Raw genomic sequence first — 18,205 nt, 5'->3', positions numbered from 1 at the left:
CGTGGGCGGCCGCCAATCCGCCATCGGAATATCAGATAAGTGTTTCCGTATAAAAGATTACATCATGAATGTCAAGAATTTGTTAGTATTTTTATTTTTGTTATTATTATTTATCGATAGATATTTGAAATTTTTACTTACTGTAGAGTTTATAATAAACATTACCACATTTTTGTGTTGTCAGATTATTAAAACTATCTTCTCTTTTTTTGGGGAAAAAGAAAGAGGATTAATTTATGATTTTTTTTCTCAGAGATAAATTATTTCATTTTTAAAGAAAAGCTTTATAAAAATATTTTTCAAAAATATTTTGATGCGAAATATATAACAAAGAAAATTTTTGAGGTTTATTCGTTTACATTGGTAATCTTGCAATGTGTAGATTTACCTCAAGATAAATTCTGCGGGGTTCGATTTTGGTGTTGTTAAATACCTTGTCACGGCAAGTTTTTTCTCTTCAGCTATTTCATGTCTATTTCTTCGTATATCTTTTAGTGAACTAACAACAAAAACGAAAGATAAAAAAAGACAACAAAATAATAATAAAAGAGAATAAGAAAAAGACTTTCAAGATGAGTATGTGGAACGAGTTGAGATCAATGCGAAGCGAAGAAAGTGTTCGCAAACTTAGCGAAATTTACAAGAAAAGAAATTTCCCAACTGAAGTGCGGGATATGTTTGCAGGCTGGTTTGAAGAACAAGATTGGTAACAACTTTCACTCATTATTTATATATTTTTCTTTGAATTTCCTCTATCCTAAAAGTGATTAAATGGGGCCATTGCAAGTACTGGAATCACAATCTATAGAGAAGGGCATTACTTGTTAGCTGTCAAATGTTGAAAATATAGACTTTGAATTAAGTACAATCAATACCTAATCAACTTTTTAAGCGTTGAAAATAAATTGACTTGTAAATTCATCACCAGTCCCCTCCAAAGCGCTCCTAAGGCCATGTTCGCACGTGACGGAATGAAGCCATTCTATTGGTTAGAAGTGACGTAACACTTGAATGTAACCAATAGAATGGCTTCATTTCGTTTCGGAGCGTTAGGCCTAAGGGTTTGATAGGTGTATTCTTGGAATATCTAACACTTATATATCAGCGTTTCCATTTTGCCATTTTTTCAAAGGTTTCTAAATTTACAATCGCTTGTACAAAACTTTCATTATTTTGCTTTGTTTTTTGCTTCCAACAATTGTATTGGTCTCGATTGACCAGGTTCTTTTTCATTTGTAGGAGTTTCCAAGAGCAACTTCCAGAAAATTCGATGCGTGCCCAAGAATTATTATCTACTCTGATCAAGAAAATTGATGAACATTGCTCTAAGGTATATGCTACTGTTTTTAGTGAATGATTAAAGTGGATTACCGTCGTTTTGTATAAGATTCCCATTTCTGCACTAAGATTTTTGTTACTTTTTCGGAATCTTTCGGCTATCTTTCCCAAGACTGGAAAGGTTTTGTTTAACTAAAGATACGTGTTCTTGTGTTTACTCACGAAACTGCCTAACTTTCCGAAGGTTTATTTGTCAACTACCCGAAGTCCTAGTCTTTTTGGACCTACCCCGGTGGGGTGGAGGTCCTATAAATTAACCTTTGTCCGTTCGTCCGTTCGTTCGTTCGTTCGTTCGTTCGTTCGTTCGTTCGTTCGTTATTAGCTTTCCTCGTGATTGGTACATTAGTTTTTTCTGATTTTTTGCACAAAGATGTGTAACTATAAACCCTCGAATGTGACGGAGCCCGATTTTCGAATAAAAAATTTGGGGGCAAATTTGGGCCAAAAAACGGCTAAAAAAACGGGTTTTTTGGACTTTGTGAAAAATTGGATCATTAACTTTTTCTGATTTTTTGCATAAAAGTAGGGTACCATCATAGGTAAAAGATGGCTGAAACAGATTTTTTCAAAAAAATTTTGTTGGCTCAAAAAACGCATGTTTATCTATAAGAATCACTATTATTAAGCATACATCAATGTTCTTAGTTAAATTACTCAATTTTTTTATGAGATAGATGTTTTTTTTGCTCATGAGGGCTTACTTTTGAAGAATGTGTATGTTTAGACATGAAATTTAGGTTGCTTGGCGTGATTTTATAGAAAAACTGGCCAAATTCGATATTTATTTATAAGCACATTACCAATTACTTAGGTATTAGCTTTTCTCGAGATACGCTCTTTGATTCTTTATGATTTTTTGCACAAAGATGCATAACTATAAACCCTCGAATGTGACGGAGCCCGAGTTTCAAAAAAAAAATTGGGGGGCAAATTTGGGCCAAAAAACGGTTTTTTTGGACTTTGTGAAAAATTGGATCCTTAACTTTTTCTCATTTTTTGCATGAAAGTAGGGTACCATCATAGGGAAAAGATGGCTCAAGTAGATTTTTTCAAAAAAATCTTGCTGGCTCAAAAAACGCATGTTTATCTACTTTTTTACGTATAAGAATCACTATTAATAAGCATACATCAATGTTCTTAGCCAAGTTACTAATTTTTTGATGAGATAGACGTTTTTTTGCTCACAAAGTCTTGAATATGAAAGAATATTTCAAGAGCATGAAATTTTGGTTTCTAAACGTTTTTTATAAGAAACAAACGACTAATTTTAATAGATCGTCACTATTTGTGTTCTGAATGATTGTTTAATGGTCACTCTCACGTAGATATCAATTATATATGTGTTAATTGCATAACCAGGTAGGTCCATAAAAGTATCACTTGTTACGATAGAAAAGTGACAAAGGAATCTTAGTGCGGAAATGGGAATTTTATGCAAAAGGACGGTATACTTTAACTGAAGCATTATAAAATAATAATTTTACATATAATTTAGAGTTTAGAATCAGAGGATGTTGTTTAACGCTTTCGATAATATGGATTTCGGTAACTTCGATTTTCATTTTTTAGTCACCAGCAGATTTGATGAGCCAGATGCGTCTGCTGGAAACCAAGAGGACTTTCAATGTAAGTTTTAATCACTATATTTCCTCTCCTTGTGGTTTTCCTTGAAGCCATAAGTTGCAAATATACTATGCGAGGCGATAAGTCATGTCGACTAACTTCTTCAATTCAAAGGAGGTGTTATTTGTTAATCCCACATCCTGCTATGGAGTCAGTTATATTGGGCTTGATCATGCTTTTTCTGACGTCTTTGAGGGTCAAGATTATTTTCAATATTTCTCATTGAATTGGCAAAAGTTTACCCAAATGTTCTTTTAAAATCGTTCTTATATTATTAAGATTACATGTACTTTTACTGATAGTAAATCTCTTTTTATTTTTTATGAATGTTCAGGATAGTTTTGGTAGCGATGCCAAACTGTTTGTGGCAACAGTACGAGATATTTTGACAGATGAACGAGAACTATTGGCTGTCAAACATATGGTATGAAAAAAGTCTTCCTGTCCCTTTTTCCAGACAGACACACCTTATGGTAGTTAGGATTAAGTTTTCTTTAGACAATCCTGTAGCAACTGTCTACTGAATCGATCCTTAAAAGGTATAAATTAAGAAGACACTGAAATATCCAGTCAGCAATAACAGGGTGGCCACGCATGCTGGAAAAACTGGAAAACCTGGAAAAACTGGAAAAATGGCCTTTTTCTGAAAACCAGCTGGAAAAACTGGAAATAGGTACATTTTCCAAACAGGAAAGCTGGAAAAACTGGAAAAACTTTTTTGAAATTTTGATTTCAACTTTATGTCAGAAATTGGTTAGAATCATTATGTGATTATACATATATAATTTTCATAAGATGTTATCTAGTATGAGTTTAGCCATTTTCAGTTTAGTCCATCAGACGTTCTTTTGTCAAAGCATAGATCTCTATGACCGATTTGAAAGAAATGTCTTTTGAAAATCTAGAAGTACCAGTGGATACCCCTTAAAACCTACAAAGATGCACTATGGGCTCTCTTAGCCACCAAACTTAATTTATTATTGTTTAGTTCACTTTTTTACAACCTCTTATAAATGTACTTTCATAAAATACCTAATTTCGAGAATTTCAATTATCGCAAAGTGTTATAAAATTCAAAGTCATCTAAATTTTATCAAGAATCCCTTCAAAAAATTAAGTTTTTCGGCTGAAATTACACATTTGAATTTAAGGTCATAAAACCTATATCTTTTGGTACCTATACTTATAGTAGGTATGAAAAAAATTATTTTTTTCTTCTCGAAATTGGAGACCAAAAGGACTATTTCATAAAAAGTTATCGGAGAAAAACCATTTTGTAGGAACCACAGACAGCGTACTTTCAACACAAAAAGTTTCGGCCTAAAATTCCACCTACATTTTCAGGTAGAGGGTACCTCTATTTTTTTTAGGTTTTGAGGGGTATCCGCTGGGTAATAATTTTGCACTGGCTTATAGCTGGAAAAAAGTACAGATTTTTGAGTGAAGGCTGGAAAAAGGTGCATTTTCCAACTGAAAATACCTGGAAAAAAGGATGTTTTTGACCAAAAAAGCTGGATTTTCATCTAAAATAAGCGTGGCCACCCTGAATAAAAAAACTGCATTCTCTTATGGTCAGACATTAGATTTTTAAAAATAAGTGAAAATGTTCTTAAAAGAAGAGTTTAAAACTGAAAAGCTTCAGCTTGTGGTATTCTTACGATGTTTTAGTTATCCAAAAATGTTTCCTTCAAAGCTTCGTCAAGCTGTCACTCTTTTTCTGTAGAAGCATCATGAAACCAAAGAAAAATCACACGTGATTTGCGGTGTTCTCCGGGACCAAAACATACAAAAACTTTCAAAAATAATTTTTTTTCAGTCATGATTTTTGAAGAACATAAAATCAACTTATTTCTGGTGTAGAGAAAAAATAAGCTTATGTTTCATCGATAAGTTTGCTAGAGTTATTATGTGTCTAATCAAAATTTTATGTACACTTTTCACTGCTTGTCAAGCAAGGAATAGAAAATATTTATGAATTTATAGAGGTAGTCCACATGCTAGGACTTACTAATAAACACTTTGTATCGTATATCATTCATTAAGATTTTTGTAAATAAGTCCTTCTGAGCTGTCCGAAATATGAATGAGCGCATGATTGTTTATGGAATTCCTTTTCAACTTTGATTTCTATCGAAGTTATGCTTTTCACTGAGCCCTTAGAAAATCAAATTTTTGTACTACAAAATATTTCGATCTTTATATTTCGCGGAATAAAATTTCTCTCTGATGTTTTTGTGTAGAACTTCTTTGAACTGACTGTGAAATCCCCAGCGCTTCGTATACAAAGCAAAACTTGCATGTTGAGATCACGATAGAAGTAAAAAAACTTTTATCTATGGTTTTCTGTATATCAATAGGAGGAGGTAAACTTGAATTCTCAAAGTGGAGTATCGACACCCCAACAACAAGGACAAGGTGGCCCGCAACAACAACAACAACAACCCATGGACTCCACAACCTCCATGCAACAACAGCAGCAGCAGCAGCAACAACAGCAGCAAGGGATGATCAGTGACGTCAGACAATCCTTAATGGAGTTGAAATCCAACGTTATGGTATGTTAAAATTTGTCTTAAATTTCAGATATCCTCCCTTTCGGTTTTCCATTTTAATGTGCATAAAATTTCAATGTCTGATTTTTCTTTCATTTGAAGAGTTTGGATGCTTACATCAAAGAATATCGTAATCGACAAGAGGATTTCATCATTCAATATCAGGATGTCTGCAAAGTCGAAGGTAACGAACGCCCATCCATTACTCTTACCCATAATGCATTTTGATTAACACCAACCTCTGATATATTAATTATGAAGAGACTTTGAAAGCTCCTTTCTTGATTAAAAAAGAATTCCCAAATGAAATTCTCCGATTAAAATCAACGAGACGATAAAAAACAGGTTGTTGAAATCAAACCTTCTTATTCTCTCTTTCAGCTGATTTGAATCAACTCGGTCAACGCCCTCAAAGCGTGCAAATCCAGCAACAGGTATACATAATAATAGTTACCAAGGGATACCAATGCCCTGTGGATTTTGCCTCTCTCGGCCAAAAGTTTCTAAGTTTCATAAAATGTCAGAGCTTAGGGATCATTTGATTATTCTTAGGCCAATTCTCTACACTATAATTGAATTGACGAATGAATCAATGAAAGAGAAATGGAACGAATTAGAAATTGAGCAAGTGAATGAACGATTTAAATGATGGCGTTATAAGATAGCCCCTCCCTCTCTCTTTCAGATGGCAATGATGCAGAAACGGAAGGAAGACATCGAGAATATGTTAAGAACAAAAGCAGAACAGCTTTTAAAAGACAGAGATGTATGTTCCCTACTTCTAGTAACTAGTGTTAAATCTTTCACCATATAAGGGACTTGAACCAAATTTAAAACCCTGCTCACACCAGAACTCAGAACTCAGAACTTCGTATTTTAACTGCGAATATAATATTTGAACCATCACGTTTAAAGGCCGGGCTAGAGAAAATTGTTTTGTTCAACCCTTCCCAAGCTAGAAAAAGTGAAGAATTGTGCTTCATTTCGGACGATGGATTAAATCAAGTTTTCGCGTGGCACGTTTCTCGAAGTCTTGGTAGATTTTACTTTCACTCCGGTGTTTTTTTTACCACATTGGATTAGAAATAAGTTTCTTCATTAGATCTTGTCATATTTTAATAGCATAACTTACCCTTTGTCTTTTACAGATCATCATGAAAACATTGTTGAACCTTCAGCAAAGCGTCCAACAGCTCAGCACAAAGATCATTGAAGATATCTTCAGCTGGAGAGCTATGCAACAAAAATCGTTGAGTGGAGCTCCTAAACCTGGATCTCTTGACGATATACAAGAAGCGTAAGATAAAACTCAAATTATTTTACATCAAATCATTATATTTTGCTTCAGCGGCAAGAGTCCGCTAATAGCATACCGCAGTGATTCTGAAAAAAGGCATCAAAATTACTGTTTGTCCGAGTTTTAATCCCATCATCCTTTGCATTAATTGCGTTTGCAAGTCAATTAAACTTATTGACTATACAAAAGTAATAACTTGTACGCATTACGAATCAAGATGAAAAGGATTGTGGGATTGAATTTCGGTCAAATGTTAAAAGTAATAATTATGACGTTTGTATAGCGGTGTGCTATTGAATTTCAAAAACGAACAATCCCATATATTTGGTTGACCTTCAATATAAGCTACGGACTTGATTTAACAGTAACATTTCTCCTTTTTTCAGGTTCGAAAATATTAGCGAAAGTTTATGGCATTTCTACTCCCTTGCAACACAAGTATTTCAATTTTGATTTCAATTTTTGTTTACTCTTATCTGAACAGTATCTAGTTTGTTTGTCCCTAAACCATTTTTTGTTTATTGTTATAAAAATATGGTTGCAAGCTCTCCATAGAATAGTTATCATCTATATCTTTTTTTGCCGATAAGTAATAATTGTTATGGTCGTTCTTAAGCGCACCGTAAACATTCCTTACCTTTTTCGCATTTCAACTTTCAGTACAAACTGTTATTCGACATGCTTCCTATCACGAAATACGGACAAGAAAAGGAAAACATTGAACAACTTTTGAAAGAAATTGTACGGACGCTAACAGCACTCATTACCAGGTAAATTAGTGTTCAAAGTTCATCCGTCTCAGTGAAGTATAAAGAGAGGCTTTTCTGTCTCAAAATTCTGCATAATTCACCAAAATTTCAAGAATATGTGCTACTTTGCTGTGAAAAATCCATTGCAATCCATGACGAAGAACCTTGCCTTGACCACTGGTAATTAAACCATCATTTTGAATTTTAAAAGGAAGTTAGTTTTTCGCAATTTTATCATTTGCTTCGTTTTATTTTGTTCCTTGTGTACTCATTACCAGTTAAATAAACAATTATTTTGAATTGCGAAAGGAATTTAGTTTTGCGCCTCAATTTTATCATTTTTTCCTTTTTATTTAAAAAAGAACTTAATCTGATATCACTAACTTTGATTTTCTAGGTCTTTCATTGTCGATAAGCAACCACCTCAAGTACTCAAAACTCAAACCAAGTTTCAAGCCTCTGTTCGTTTATTGATTGGATCCAGGCTAAACCTTCAAATGAGCACGGAAGTGACAGTTTCTATCTTGAGGTAATAATTACAGTTATTTTTTTACATTTTCTGTCACTGAGTTAAACTTCCAATCCCTACAGCTTTGCTAGCCTCACCCACTGACCTCTATAGATACATTCCGTATAGAAACTTTCTTAAATAAAATACTTTGTAAGAGAATGAACAGCTTTGGGAGTATCCTTTGATAGGACTTGTAAACGTTGTGTTTTTTCTTCTTCTAGTGAAAAGCAATGCAAAGAGTTGGCAGCTGGAAAGAAATTATCGTGAGAATCATTTTTGTTTTTCGTCTTAAACCGTGTACCTACATTGCACTCATTCTAACAAGGCACTACCCTTCCTGCTTCTTACAGACCACGGGCGCAGTTCTTTTAACCCTCGACGTAGTTTTATCTTCCTGATATCCTAAACCATTTCTCTCGAATTGAATTTTTATGCAAATCTTTCTTTATACATATCTTTTTTCTTTTAGGGAAATTGGAACTTGTGGAGAAATCTTGAATGAGAAATGTGTAAGTAGAATAGAAGACAATCTCACTAATATTTATTCGAATTTTTTTTATGATATGGAAAGGAGGCGCACCGCTATGCTGACGAAGCAGAATCAACAATAGAATTTCTGAAAACTTTTACACGCGCGCTGCCGAAAGGGAAGAAAGTGGTTCTTTCTTTTGTTCAAAAATGCTGTGCAAGCAAATGGTAGGAGATATGTTATATAATGTCCTTTAAATATTAATTATTTTTTATGGATGTTTTTTGTTTTTAGGTGATGGAATTGAACAAAGATAGATCTTACTTGCAAGCCGAATTCAAAAACTTGGTATGAATTCGTAAAAATTCTTTATAATTATATTTACAATGTTACTTGTTTAGTTTATTCCATCTGTTTTGTTTACATAGATTTCAAAACATTTTCAATTCTTTATCATTCCAGCAATTGAAAAAGATCAAACGTCAAGATCGTAAAGGTCAAGAGGTAACCATGAACATCTACCCAATAAACAAAAATAAATCTCATTTGACCTTGTATTGTTTTGACCCATTCTATACACTATCAACCCGGCGTAGTCGGCTCCCGCCAAAACTCCATAATGAGAGAGACTTTTTCCTGGACTTTGTGGTGGAGTGCAAACTATTTATCTGGCTTTTTCACAAGAGCGCTTTTACATATATGTTTTCAATACCGATGTCGAATAGAATTTTCCAATTTCTCCAGTTGATAGGTGTATTGAATCTTAAACTACCACAAAAAGTCTTCATGGTCGTTATTTTTTTGTTTACAGTCTGTGTTGGAAGCGAAGAGTGCATTGGTGTTTTCAGCTAACTTGAACATCAGTGGTGATGAGCTACCTGTGCTGGTAACATATTTATATTTGAAAATACATTCGCTCATTGATAATCATTGCATCGTGATAAACTGATTCACATTGAGTTACTAGGGTACCACTTTTCTAAAAACTCCGATCAAAGATGGTGGATATAGCTTAGTCTAGGGTTTCTAAGGTGTTCTTGTACTGTTAGCCAATGTTAGGATATTGCACAGCAGTTGTGACCAATAGGTGCAGATGAACTTTTTAGCCCATAACTTTAAATCAGTTTACGCTTTTAATTTTAGTGCATGTCAGTTCCTGTCGTTGTCGTCGTCCATGGCAACCAAGGACCAAATTCTGAAGCAACCATCATCTGGGATAATATGTTCTCTAGACCTGTAAGTCTCCTTATTGTCATTTTAAAAACATACTTTTCAAGTCTGAAATTGTTAATAATACATACAAAAATATGCTATGAGCTTGAAATCCTTGAAAATTCCTGTACTGTCGAGTCGAACACGCACGGGGAACACAAATTTGTTTGAGTAAATTTCGCGTTATGGCGTAAGGTTTATAAAAAGCATTGTTAACTAATTTTGTGGTGCCCATTGGTCCCAGACAATCAAGGAAGCGAACTTTCCTCGATAATTTGAGGCGGGAAACAGGGCTCGAGTTAGAAGAACTGAAAATAGTTATGTCAGACCGTGAGCTGTGGAGAGAGAGATACTCAGTATTTCCGACCTAACGGTCGAAGGATGATGATGATGGATGTTAAATGAAAGGACAAGAAAACTTCTTCGAATTAAAGATACATTCGAGAGACTATTGTATTTATATACACCATAGGACCGTGAGCCATTTGACGTCCCTGAAGAAGTGACGTGGAAGGACATGTCGGTCGCTTTGAACGCTCGTTGGATGATGACGTCAGATAATGAACTTCATTCTGATCATTTGATGTATTTGAGAGAGAAAATCTTCTCCAACGTTGCCGGTAAGTGAATGTATTGCATTCGTTATACACGCTTTTTGTATAAGAACATAAGGCTTTGATGGCCAAAATACGATGGCCCCTTAGGCTCACCACACACTTCCAGTTCTTAAGAAATTGCACAAAAATACTTTAAAAAATGGTGAAAATAAGAACAGGTTAAGAACATTTTTAGGCTTAAAAAAAAAAAAAATCAAGAACATATGAAGGCTTGAAAATTTTGGATGTTCTTATAAAAAACGCGAACAATCAATCAAACAAACAATCATGGACGGTCGAACTTTGCATTATAAATCTTATATACCAGTTCTTGAAGAGGAGAGTTTCTCACATGACCCATATTGAATCCGCACCTTACGATTTGATTACCGCCTGCAGCTTTTGGAATACTATACTGGCTACGCAGCTTTCTTTAGAGCATAGCTTTCGATTATCTTTACCTAATTTAATAAATGACCCATGAAATTTTACTTCGATTTTCCAATGCAAAAAAAAAAAAAAATGGCAAACTACTCTAAAAAGAACTCTCAAAAAATTAGATTGAAAGTATTAAATCTTATCATGGTGAATTCGATATAGTGTTCCTTGCTGTGTGATATATCAGGTAGTTCAGCTATGAATGTTTCATGTGATACGTCAAACTTTCATTTAATTACTTTTAGATAAAGAAATGATTACACCAGAAACGAAAATCCCTTGGGCTCTCTTCAATAAGGTATGTTGCTCTTGAACCTTTCTTCTTCCCTTGATTTCGATGGTGGCAGAAAATAATTCTTAACAATTTTTAGGTACTTAATGCTTCACTGGGAGAATATTTCCTTGTTTTCTTAGGAGCCGTTGAAAGGACGGAGTTTCACATTTTGGGAATGGTTCCATGGAGCCATTGAGGTTGTTCGTAAAAATCTCAAAGAACACTGGAAAGATTCGTAAGTAGATTCCATCTATCCTGAGGTTCCATTTTCACTTTTTTTTTCAAATGGACAATACAAACCTTGGATGTGGCAACTAAACAAAATTTTTGTTTACCGCCTCCTCTCTTCATTCTTTACCTTCTTATAACACTGAGTGAACAGACTATCCTTAGTTAGCTACCATCGAATTGTCTGTAAATTGAGATACTCTAATGTCTTGATCACCAAAATAGCGCTCTACTAAAAATGTATTTCCCTGATATAATTGAATCAAATACCTTTCCCATTTCAGAACTCTTGAATTCATGTCACGTCAAACTGCTCATCAAAAATTATTAGAAAAAACACCTGGCACTTTCTTGATCCGATTTTCTGATGGTGAACTCGGTGCTGTAACTATCGCCTGGTGTAACGAAAGACATGGTATGGAAGGTTTTTTTTCTTCTGAGGTTATTTTTTAAGGTTGTCCTCACTTTGGTGAATGTGGAGTCACCGCGACCGTATAAGACGCCGTTATAATCAAGCACGCATCATAATCATTTTGATGAAAGCGAAATATCTTTATTCACACCAACCAATCAAATGTTATTCTAATGACTCGGAATTTGATGATGATATTTTCCATCTCAGGACGAAAGGAGATTTGGTATTTGCAACCATGGAGCTCCAAAGATTTCTCTATCCGAAACTTAGCCGACAGGTGAGAGAGAATTCGTTGTTTTTAATCTGAGTGAAATTCCGATAAAAGAATGATTTAAATGCTATATCATTTTCGTGTATATCGAGCAAGGTATCTGATTAATGATTTTTTTTCTTTCAGGATCTTCGACATTCCAGAGCTGACGTATTTATACCCCAACATCCGAAAAGAACAAGCTTTTGGTCGTTTCAAGTCGAATGAGGGTAAATAAAGACTTATGTTTTCATTGTAGATACATTTCATGCTTTACTGGATGTGAACTTTCTCCATCCTCCTGTAACCGAGAATGGCCAGTTACGTGAGATCGATATTGGACTTGTTATAGTTATTTGTACATCATTTTGTCATCATTTTCTTCCTTCGCCCAAATTCTCCGTTCGTCAAAGCCAACTGAGAGTTACGATCTTCGACGGCTTAAAATGGTTTGTTCAGCTTGCTATAGTTATTCAAATTCCAATCGAATGTCAATACACAACAAATTGGAAACGTTTTAGTTTTTATAATTCTTTTTCCTGTGTATACACTCAAGAACAATGTAAATTCAATTTTCTGGCATTAATACATTATATCTTTCTTTAGTTGCCACTGATGTCGACCCACATGGATATGTATCTGCCGGTATCATCGCTCGAATGTATGTATCTCTTTGTTTGTATATTGTTTAATTTAAATTGCACCTTTAATCAACTTGAAACTTTTTCTATAAAATTTGTCTGTTGTGATCTTTTATAGTTTGCCAACACAAGACCAAGCTTACATGAACCAAAATCCTTATTCACCAGGAGCTCCCCAACAACAGCAATGGCCAATGGTAAACTTTCCATCTTCCTGACTTTCTATACTGCCAGAGTGACTCCCTTTTCCTCCCCCAACCACTTGGAGAAAGGAAAATAATTTCATAGAGTCTTTTCTACTGCTAACTCGTGAACGTTTGAAATCTATCAAAGTGAGAGATCTTTTTTTGAAATGGACTTAGTTGCTTGACTGAAAAAATATTAAATTTATATCCCGTAGGAAATCGAAAATCCTTCCCAACATAACCATACTATCGCTAGATGATCAAAATAGTGTTTAGTTCAGTCAAAGACAAAATCAATCCACTCTGCAATAACTATTCAATCCTTTCTGACGGTGTTTGGTTTTCTTTTCATACCCAGGCTTCACCAGAATTTCCAGGTAGCAACCAACAGATCGCTTTCTCGCCACAGATGAGCGGAGGTACTGAGATGGGCGGCATGAATCCTAATGCGGAATTAGATTTTGCTGATTCCAGTGGAGTGGATTATAATAACATGATATCGGAAGCCAGTAATGACGCTCATATGACCAATAATATGGAATTCGCTCGCTATTTCCCTGTTGGTAACAATTATAGTCAGTAAAATGTATGTTCGGAATTAGAGTGATACTTTGAGCAACAGATTCACTCATTTGGCAAGCTTAATGAAAAGTTTTACGAGAAGAAACGAAAAACAGCAGTACTAAGAGGACATTTTCCAACACTTTTTGTGTTGTGTATGCTCTTCTAAGCGAAATCACAAAAATACTTGCAGAAACGTGAAAATCGTCCACTTTTCAGAACATTGAAACAAAAAGTTAAAATGATAATTTTCGATGGACATGGTGTGTATGGACTATTATATTTTTTTGAATAAATTTAAGTCGTCTGGCCTGTTTTATATATATATATTTTTCATTTGAATTCCTCAGTTTAAGTAAAAAGTTCTTTCTGTAAAAAGAATTTCAAACTAAAACTCCTACGAACACTGCTGACTAACAGCAAGACGATGCGGTTTAAACCAGTAACTTTTTCATTTTTTCGATTTGCTTTATTTTAGGAATCATCATTTTTTTTATTATTTCTAAATTCACCTTGAATAATTTTATATGATAATTTTCATTGACCTTGTATATTGGTTGGTCACGTACGAATTTTTAGTTGCTGTTTTTTTTTTATAATTTGGTAGTAAAGAGGGTAAAAAAATTGCGCTGTAAGAACTTCATTTCAATAAGTTTTCTTGATTTTTCCGTAATTTTCCCACCTTCAAACTCGCTTTATTACGCAACCCTACTATATTTTCCTCGTATTAATTTATCAGTAAATTTAATTCCTTTAAACATAACAATTCGAAAACTATAAAAATCATATCAACATGAAAAAATAACTTAGTCTTGTGATTTTGTAATTAAAACCATATTAAATTAACCTATTTTTCATTTTTGATTTAAAAATTCTTCATTTGAATGAACTTGCTAACTCAACAGCTGAATCAACAAGCTGCACGATGGAGGGTCAAATAGTAAGGTTTTCTTTGCTTCAGACCTTATAAAGTACTCCATCTTGGAGTTTTACTCATATTTCTTTTCATTGTTAAGTGGGATTCGTCGGGGTTTTTGGTTTAGGATTATCTTTTTCCTTGCTATCATTCAGTGTTGAAGTTTCTACAGGTTGAAACAACAAGAAAGGTTTTTGGAAATGATGAAATCGTTGGTAATTGGACTTCTTATCCTTTCTTTGGTATTCATGAAGGTAAGAATTCCTCAATCAGTAAAAAATCATAATTCATCAAGGCTACAAAACCAATCATTTTATATCTAACAATCATATCAAGGAATTTGTACCTGAATTTATTCGCAGAATACTAGAACCATTGTTCAAATATTTAAAAACCTCATTGCCTTGGAAAAGGGTTCTTTCTAAACGAGTGTCTCATACGAACATCAAACTAAAACGCCCATACCCCAAAGGATAGCTCGGATAAACTTTGCATAGGCGTATGTATAGGGCGCCACAGGTAAAACGAGTAATCTGGAAGGGTTGATTTTTCGTAGTTGAAAATAATCTGTAAGATTTTCGAGGAAATCTGCATGACTTCCTTTCTTTGATTTTTTTCCATTTTTATTTTAGGAATCGTCAGCAGGGAAATCATTGCAAGACTCCAAACTTGAAGATCTACCAAGAGGTATGACATATATCTGTGTACTGCGCAGTCACTCCCTGTGTATATCTATTATTTCTCAGCATCTTAATTAATAATTAACCTAATTTTCCCGTATTAAGAAAGCCCATGAAATTCGTCAATTCAAGGCATCACTGCTAGACTGTCAAAGCTGATTCAACTGAGAAAAGGACTAAGAAACTCCTATCCCAAATGAGACGCTGTGATCAAATATTTGAATATATTCATACTGAGAGGTAGAATTATTTACCAACTAAACCTTTTTATCTTCAGCGGTCGCCGAAGGGGACGACGGGCGAGACACGTGCGATCACACTGAATATGGATGTTGCCCAAATGGCGTCGCGTCCGCTTCTGGACCGCACTACAAAGGGTGTGGAGAAGAGGATTAATTGAAGGCTGTCAATTAATACAAACCTACAGTAAGTTGATTTTTCAAATAGCAATTCGAGTACCACCGTGAGTGCAACAGTTACTTTATAGTTATCTAGCTGAATTTAAAGCTGTAAAAGTAGACTGAATGAAATTTATCGCGATTGTCTCAATATCATAACTAAGTATGCAAAGAAGAACGCGTGAGAGCATGCTTAAGGTAGATCATTTTATTTCCGCATAAACTCCGTTTTCAAGCTGTGTTTGCCTGGCATTCAATCCAAATCCAGGATTGATGATTACCATGGTTATTTTTTTCCTCGTTAAGTGCACGCTGAATAGAATGTAGATCAAAATTACGGGCTGCGATAGTCAAACATGAATGATAGTTTGATAAATTCTATGTCATTTTTATTTTCAGCTTGGACTACACATGGTTTATGAAATAACTTGACAATTAATATAAATATATAAATTTTTGTAATAAAATATGATTATTTTGTGATAAATTCAAATAAATAACAGACCGGAATAAAACAAAATACAAATCTTTAAATCCAAGGACTTCTTCATTGCCACATTTAGGATGAGTGATACCTCATTGGGAGGAAAAACTACCCTTGACACAAATTGTTCTTGATTGACATATGAGGATCCTATAAGGCCATCAGCACTTTCCGGCAACAGATAGTGTTTATAAGTAGTAACAAAGTTTTCTAGTTTGCGCACGTGGCGTCTAAAGTTTCCATATTGAACATATCTACAACAACATGATTGTATACCAGAAAAATAACAGTGATTAACAAATTCAAACACTTTTACTTGTTGAAATGTCTTCACAAGGAAGCAAAAACTTCACACAAGGTTTTTTTTAACGTTTCGATCTTTAATCTTCAATGGTATATATCAAAGTAATGACAAATTCGATATTAGCCACACCAAATACAAGCTTCGATCATTTTCAAAGTAGATACTCACAAAAGAAATTTCCTCAAAGGTATGGAATTATTTTGAGCGTAAGAAACCACATCATTCCAAGTGACAAGGTATTCATAGGGATGTATCCCTGTGTTGGATGGAAAAAAATTCAAAACATCTCTCCCTTGAAGTTCTTGTCGCAAGAGGTAATAGTCTGAAATGTCCCAATTATATGTACCCTTATTCCGTTGACCAAAGTGTAAAAGTGATTCAATACTGGTCATTCCTAGCACATCAATGGTCATACTACGATGTGATTTTCCGTTGACGTAAACAGATAAAAGTCTTCTCATTGAAACACATAAATGTGTCCACCGATTCAAAGGAGAACGCAAATCGACGACCCTCGGCGTTCGAAAGGAAGGAAATTTAACTTGAAGATTTCCAGCCCCGTCTACACTGAGTGAGAAGTCTGTATCTTTAGACTGTAGAATTTGAAGAGTCGAATCTGAACTTCCTTTCTCAGCGCGTATCCAAAAACAAACAGATAGAATAGAAGTTTGTTTGTCTTTCTCTTCATCTTTGATGGGCAGATTGTGTGTTTTGTTACCGAGTTTCATCGAAAATGATGTATCTAGAAAGAAGAAGAAAATTCAATTTGAATCTTTGGAATTTGAATCTCTTAGGAATTCATCCTCGAGAGAATTCTATTGTAATACTCCAAAAACAATCCCACAATGAAATGATGCATTTTTCTTAGAAAAATCAAAAACTCCTATAAGATCTATTGACCCTGATTATTAGAATGAGTTAAAACGATTTTAAAATGATTCTAAAACGACTTTAAAACGATTCTAAAACGACTTTAAAACGACTCACATTGACACACCCCATTGTCGTCGAAGTAACCTCGTTTGCAATGACATCGATATTCACCCGTTTGATTCGAACAATACGATCGAGAACTCGAACAACCGATACACCCTTGATATCGCAACTCGAAAATTTCTGAAAACAAACAACACATTTTCAATTCTGTTAGACAGTAAGTTTGTAGGTATCAAGAGCAAAACGTGCCTTATCTTACCTTCTCATGACTATTATCTAAACTATTTTTTTTGGTAAGCTTAGAGCCCCCCTCCCCCCAGCAGTAACTCTGATCACGATATCACGCATAAAACAGCAAAAAAATTGGATGATCACGCACCCCTTTGGAAATGTCTAAATCACGCATCACGGCTCAAAAGTCTTTTAAATCACGATCACGTTTTGACCTCTGATCACGCAATCACGAAGAAAAAAATTTCAAATCACGCAATCACGCTAGAAAAAGTCCCTATCCTCAAAGACAATTCTTCCGAAACAGGCCATCCCCTTGACTACTCCAAGTTACTTATTTGTCGAGTCCTGGTGAAAATAAAAAGACAGTATAACTATCCCAAATAGATTCTCCAGATAAGAGTTTGCAATAGTTTTCATTTTAAATAAGCGAACAAGGAGGGAGTAGAAGAATTTGTAAAATATCCCATTTGATGAAAACACGTTTTTTCAAGAAAAGGGAGTCAAGATGAGAGGGACATTAAAAATAATTTATATATTCAGTGACAAGAGATAAATTGAATTGATAAACACTGACCTCCCTCTCGGCTTTTTATGATCTGGGTTAGGGTCAAATTTTAATATTAAGGGGAGATTGGTTATTATTTTACTTAATTTTATAACACAGAATAAGACCTTTCTTTTTTGAACTTTTTCACGAGGTGAGACTTTGTCGAGTTTATCCTGTTACTTTTGAAGTTTTTCTAAATGACTCATTTCACTAAGGTCAGTCCCATCTCAATAATATTCAAAATAAACGAAAGATATTTAATATTAAGATTTCAAAGAAAAATTAAGGTCTGTCCATTATCATCTGGGTAATTCTTAATATATGCGTAAGTCAAAATGACGTCATAATTTTTAACAGAAGCACCCAA

General features: G+C 34.4%; 1 protein-coding gene and 1 long non-coding RNA gene across 2 annotated transcripts; both read left to right on the top strand.

The window, feature by feature from the left end:
* The first annotated feature begins 498 nt into the window (after positions 1 to 498).
* LOC136816434 (signal transducer and activator of transcription 5B-like) lies at positions 499 to 13,982 on the top strand. Its single transcript, XM_067072758.1, has 27 exons — positions 499 to 706; positions 1,240 to 1,330; positions 2,908 to 2,964; positions 3,296 to 3,385; positions 5,319 to 5,516; positions 5,616 to 5,697; positions 5,895 to 5,947; positions 6,199 to 6,279; positions 6,662 to 6,810; positions 7,197 to 7,248; positions 7,471 to 7,580; positions 7,957 to 8,088; positions 8,292 to 8,333; positions 8,540 to 8,579; positions 8,834 to 8,887; positions 9,002 to 9,043; positions 9,351 to 9,425; positions 9,683 to 9,775; positions 10,224 to 10,371; positions 11,031 to 11,083; positions 11,200 to 11,294; positions 11,572 to 11,702; positions 11,910 to 11,979; positions 12,100 to 12,182; positions 12,559 to 12,613; positions 12,712 to 12,790; positions 13,137 to 13,982. The coding sequence occupies exons 1-27, from the start codon at positions 573 to 575 to the stop codon at positions 13,359 to 13,361; spliced, it is 2,514 nt and encodes an 837-aa protein (XP_066928859.1). The 5' UTR covers positions 499 to 572; the 3' UTR covers positions 13,362 to 13,982.
* A 462-nt stretch (positions 13,983 to 14,444) lies between these two features.
* LOC136816433 (uncharacterized) lies at positions 14,445 to 15,867 on the top strand. The gene is made up of 4 exons (XR_010847929.1): positions 14,445 to 14,509; positions 14,888 to 14,942; positions 15,213 to 15,361; positions 15,733 to 15,867. It is a non-coding gene; the product is annotated as an uncharacterized lncRNA (long non-coding RNA).
* The last annotated feature ends 2,338 nt before the right edge of the window (positions 15,868 to 18,205 follow it).

The sequence above is a fragment of the Clytia hemisphaerica genome, unplaced genomic scaffold, assembly GCF_902728285.1.
Source record: "Clytia hemisphaerica strain Z4C2 unplaced genomic scaffold, Clytia hemisphaerica genome assembly, whole genome shotgun sequence".
Taxonomy (NCBI): Eukaryota; Metazoa; Cnidaria; class Hydrozoa; order Leptothecata; family Clytiidae; genus Clytia; species Clytia hemisphaerica.
This window is presented reverse-complemented; position numbering and strand designations above follow the sequence as displayed.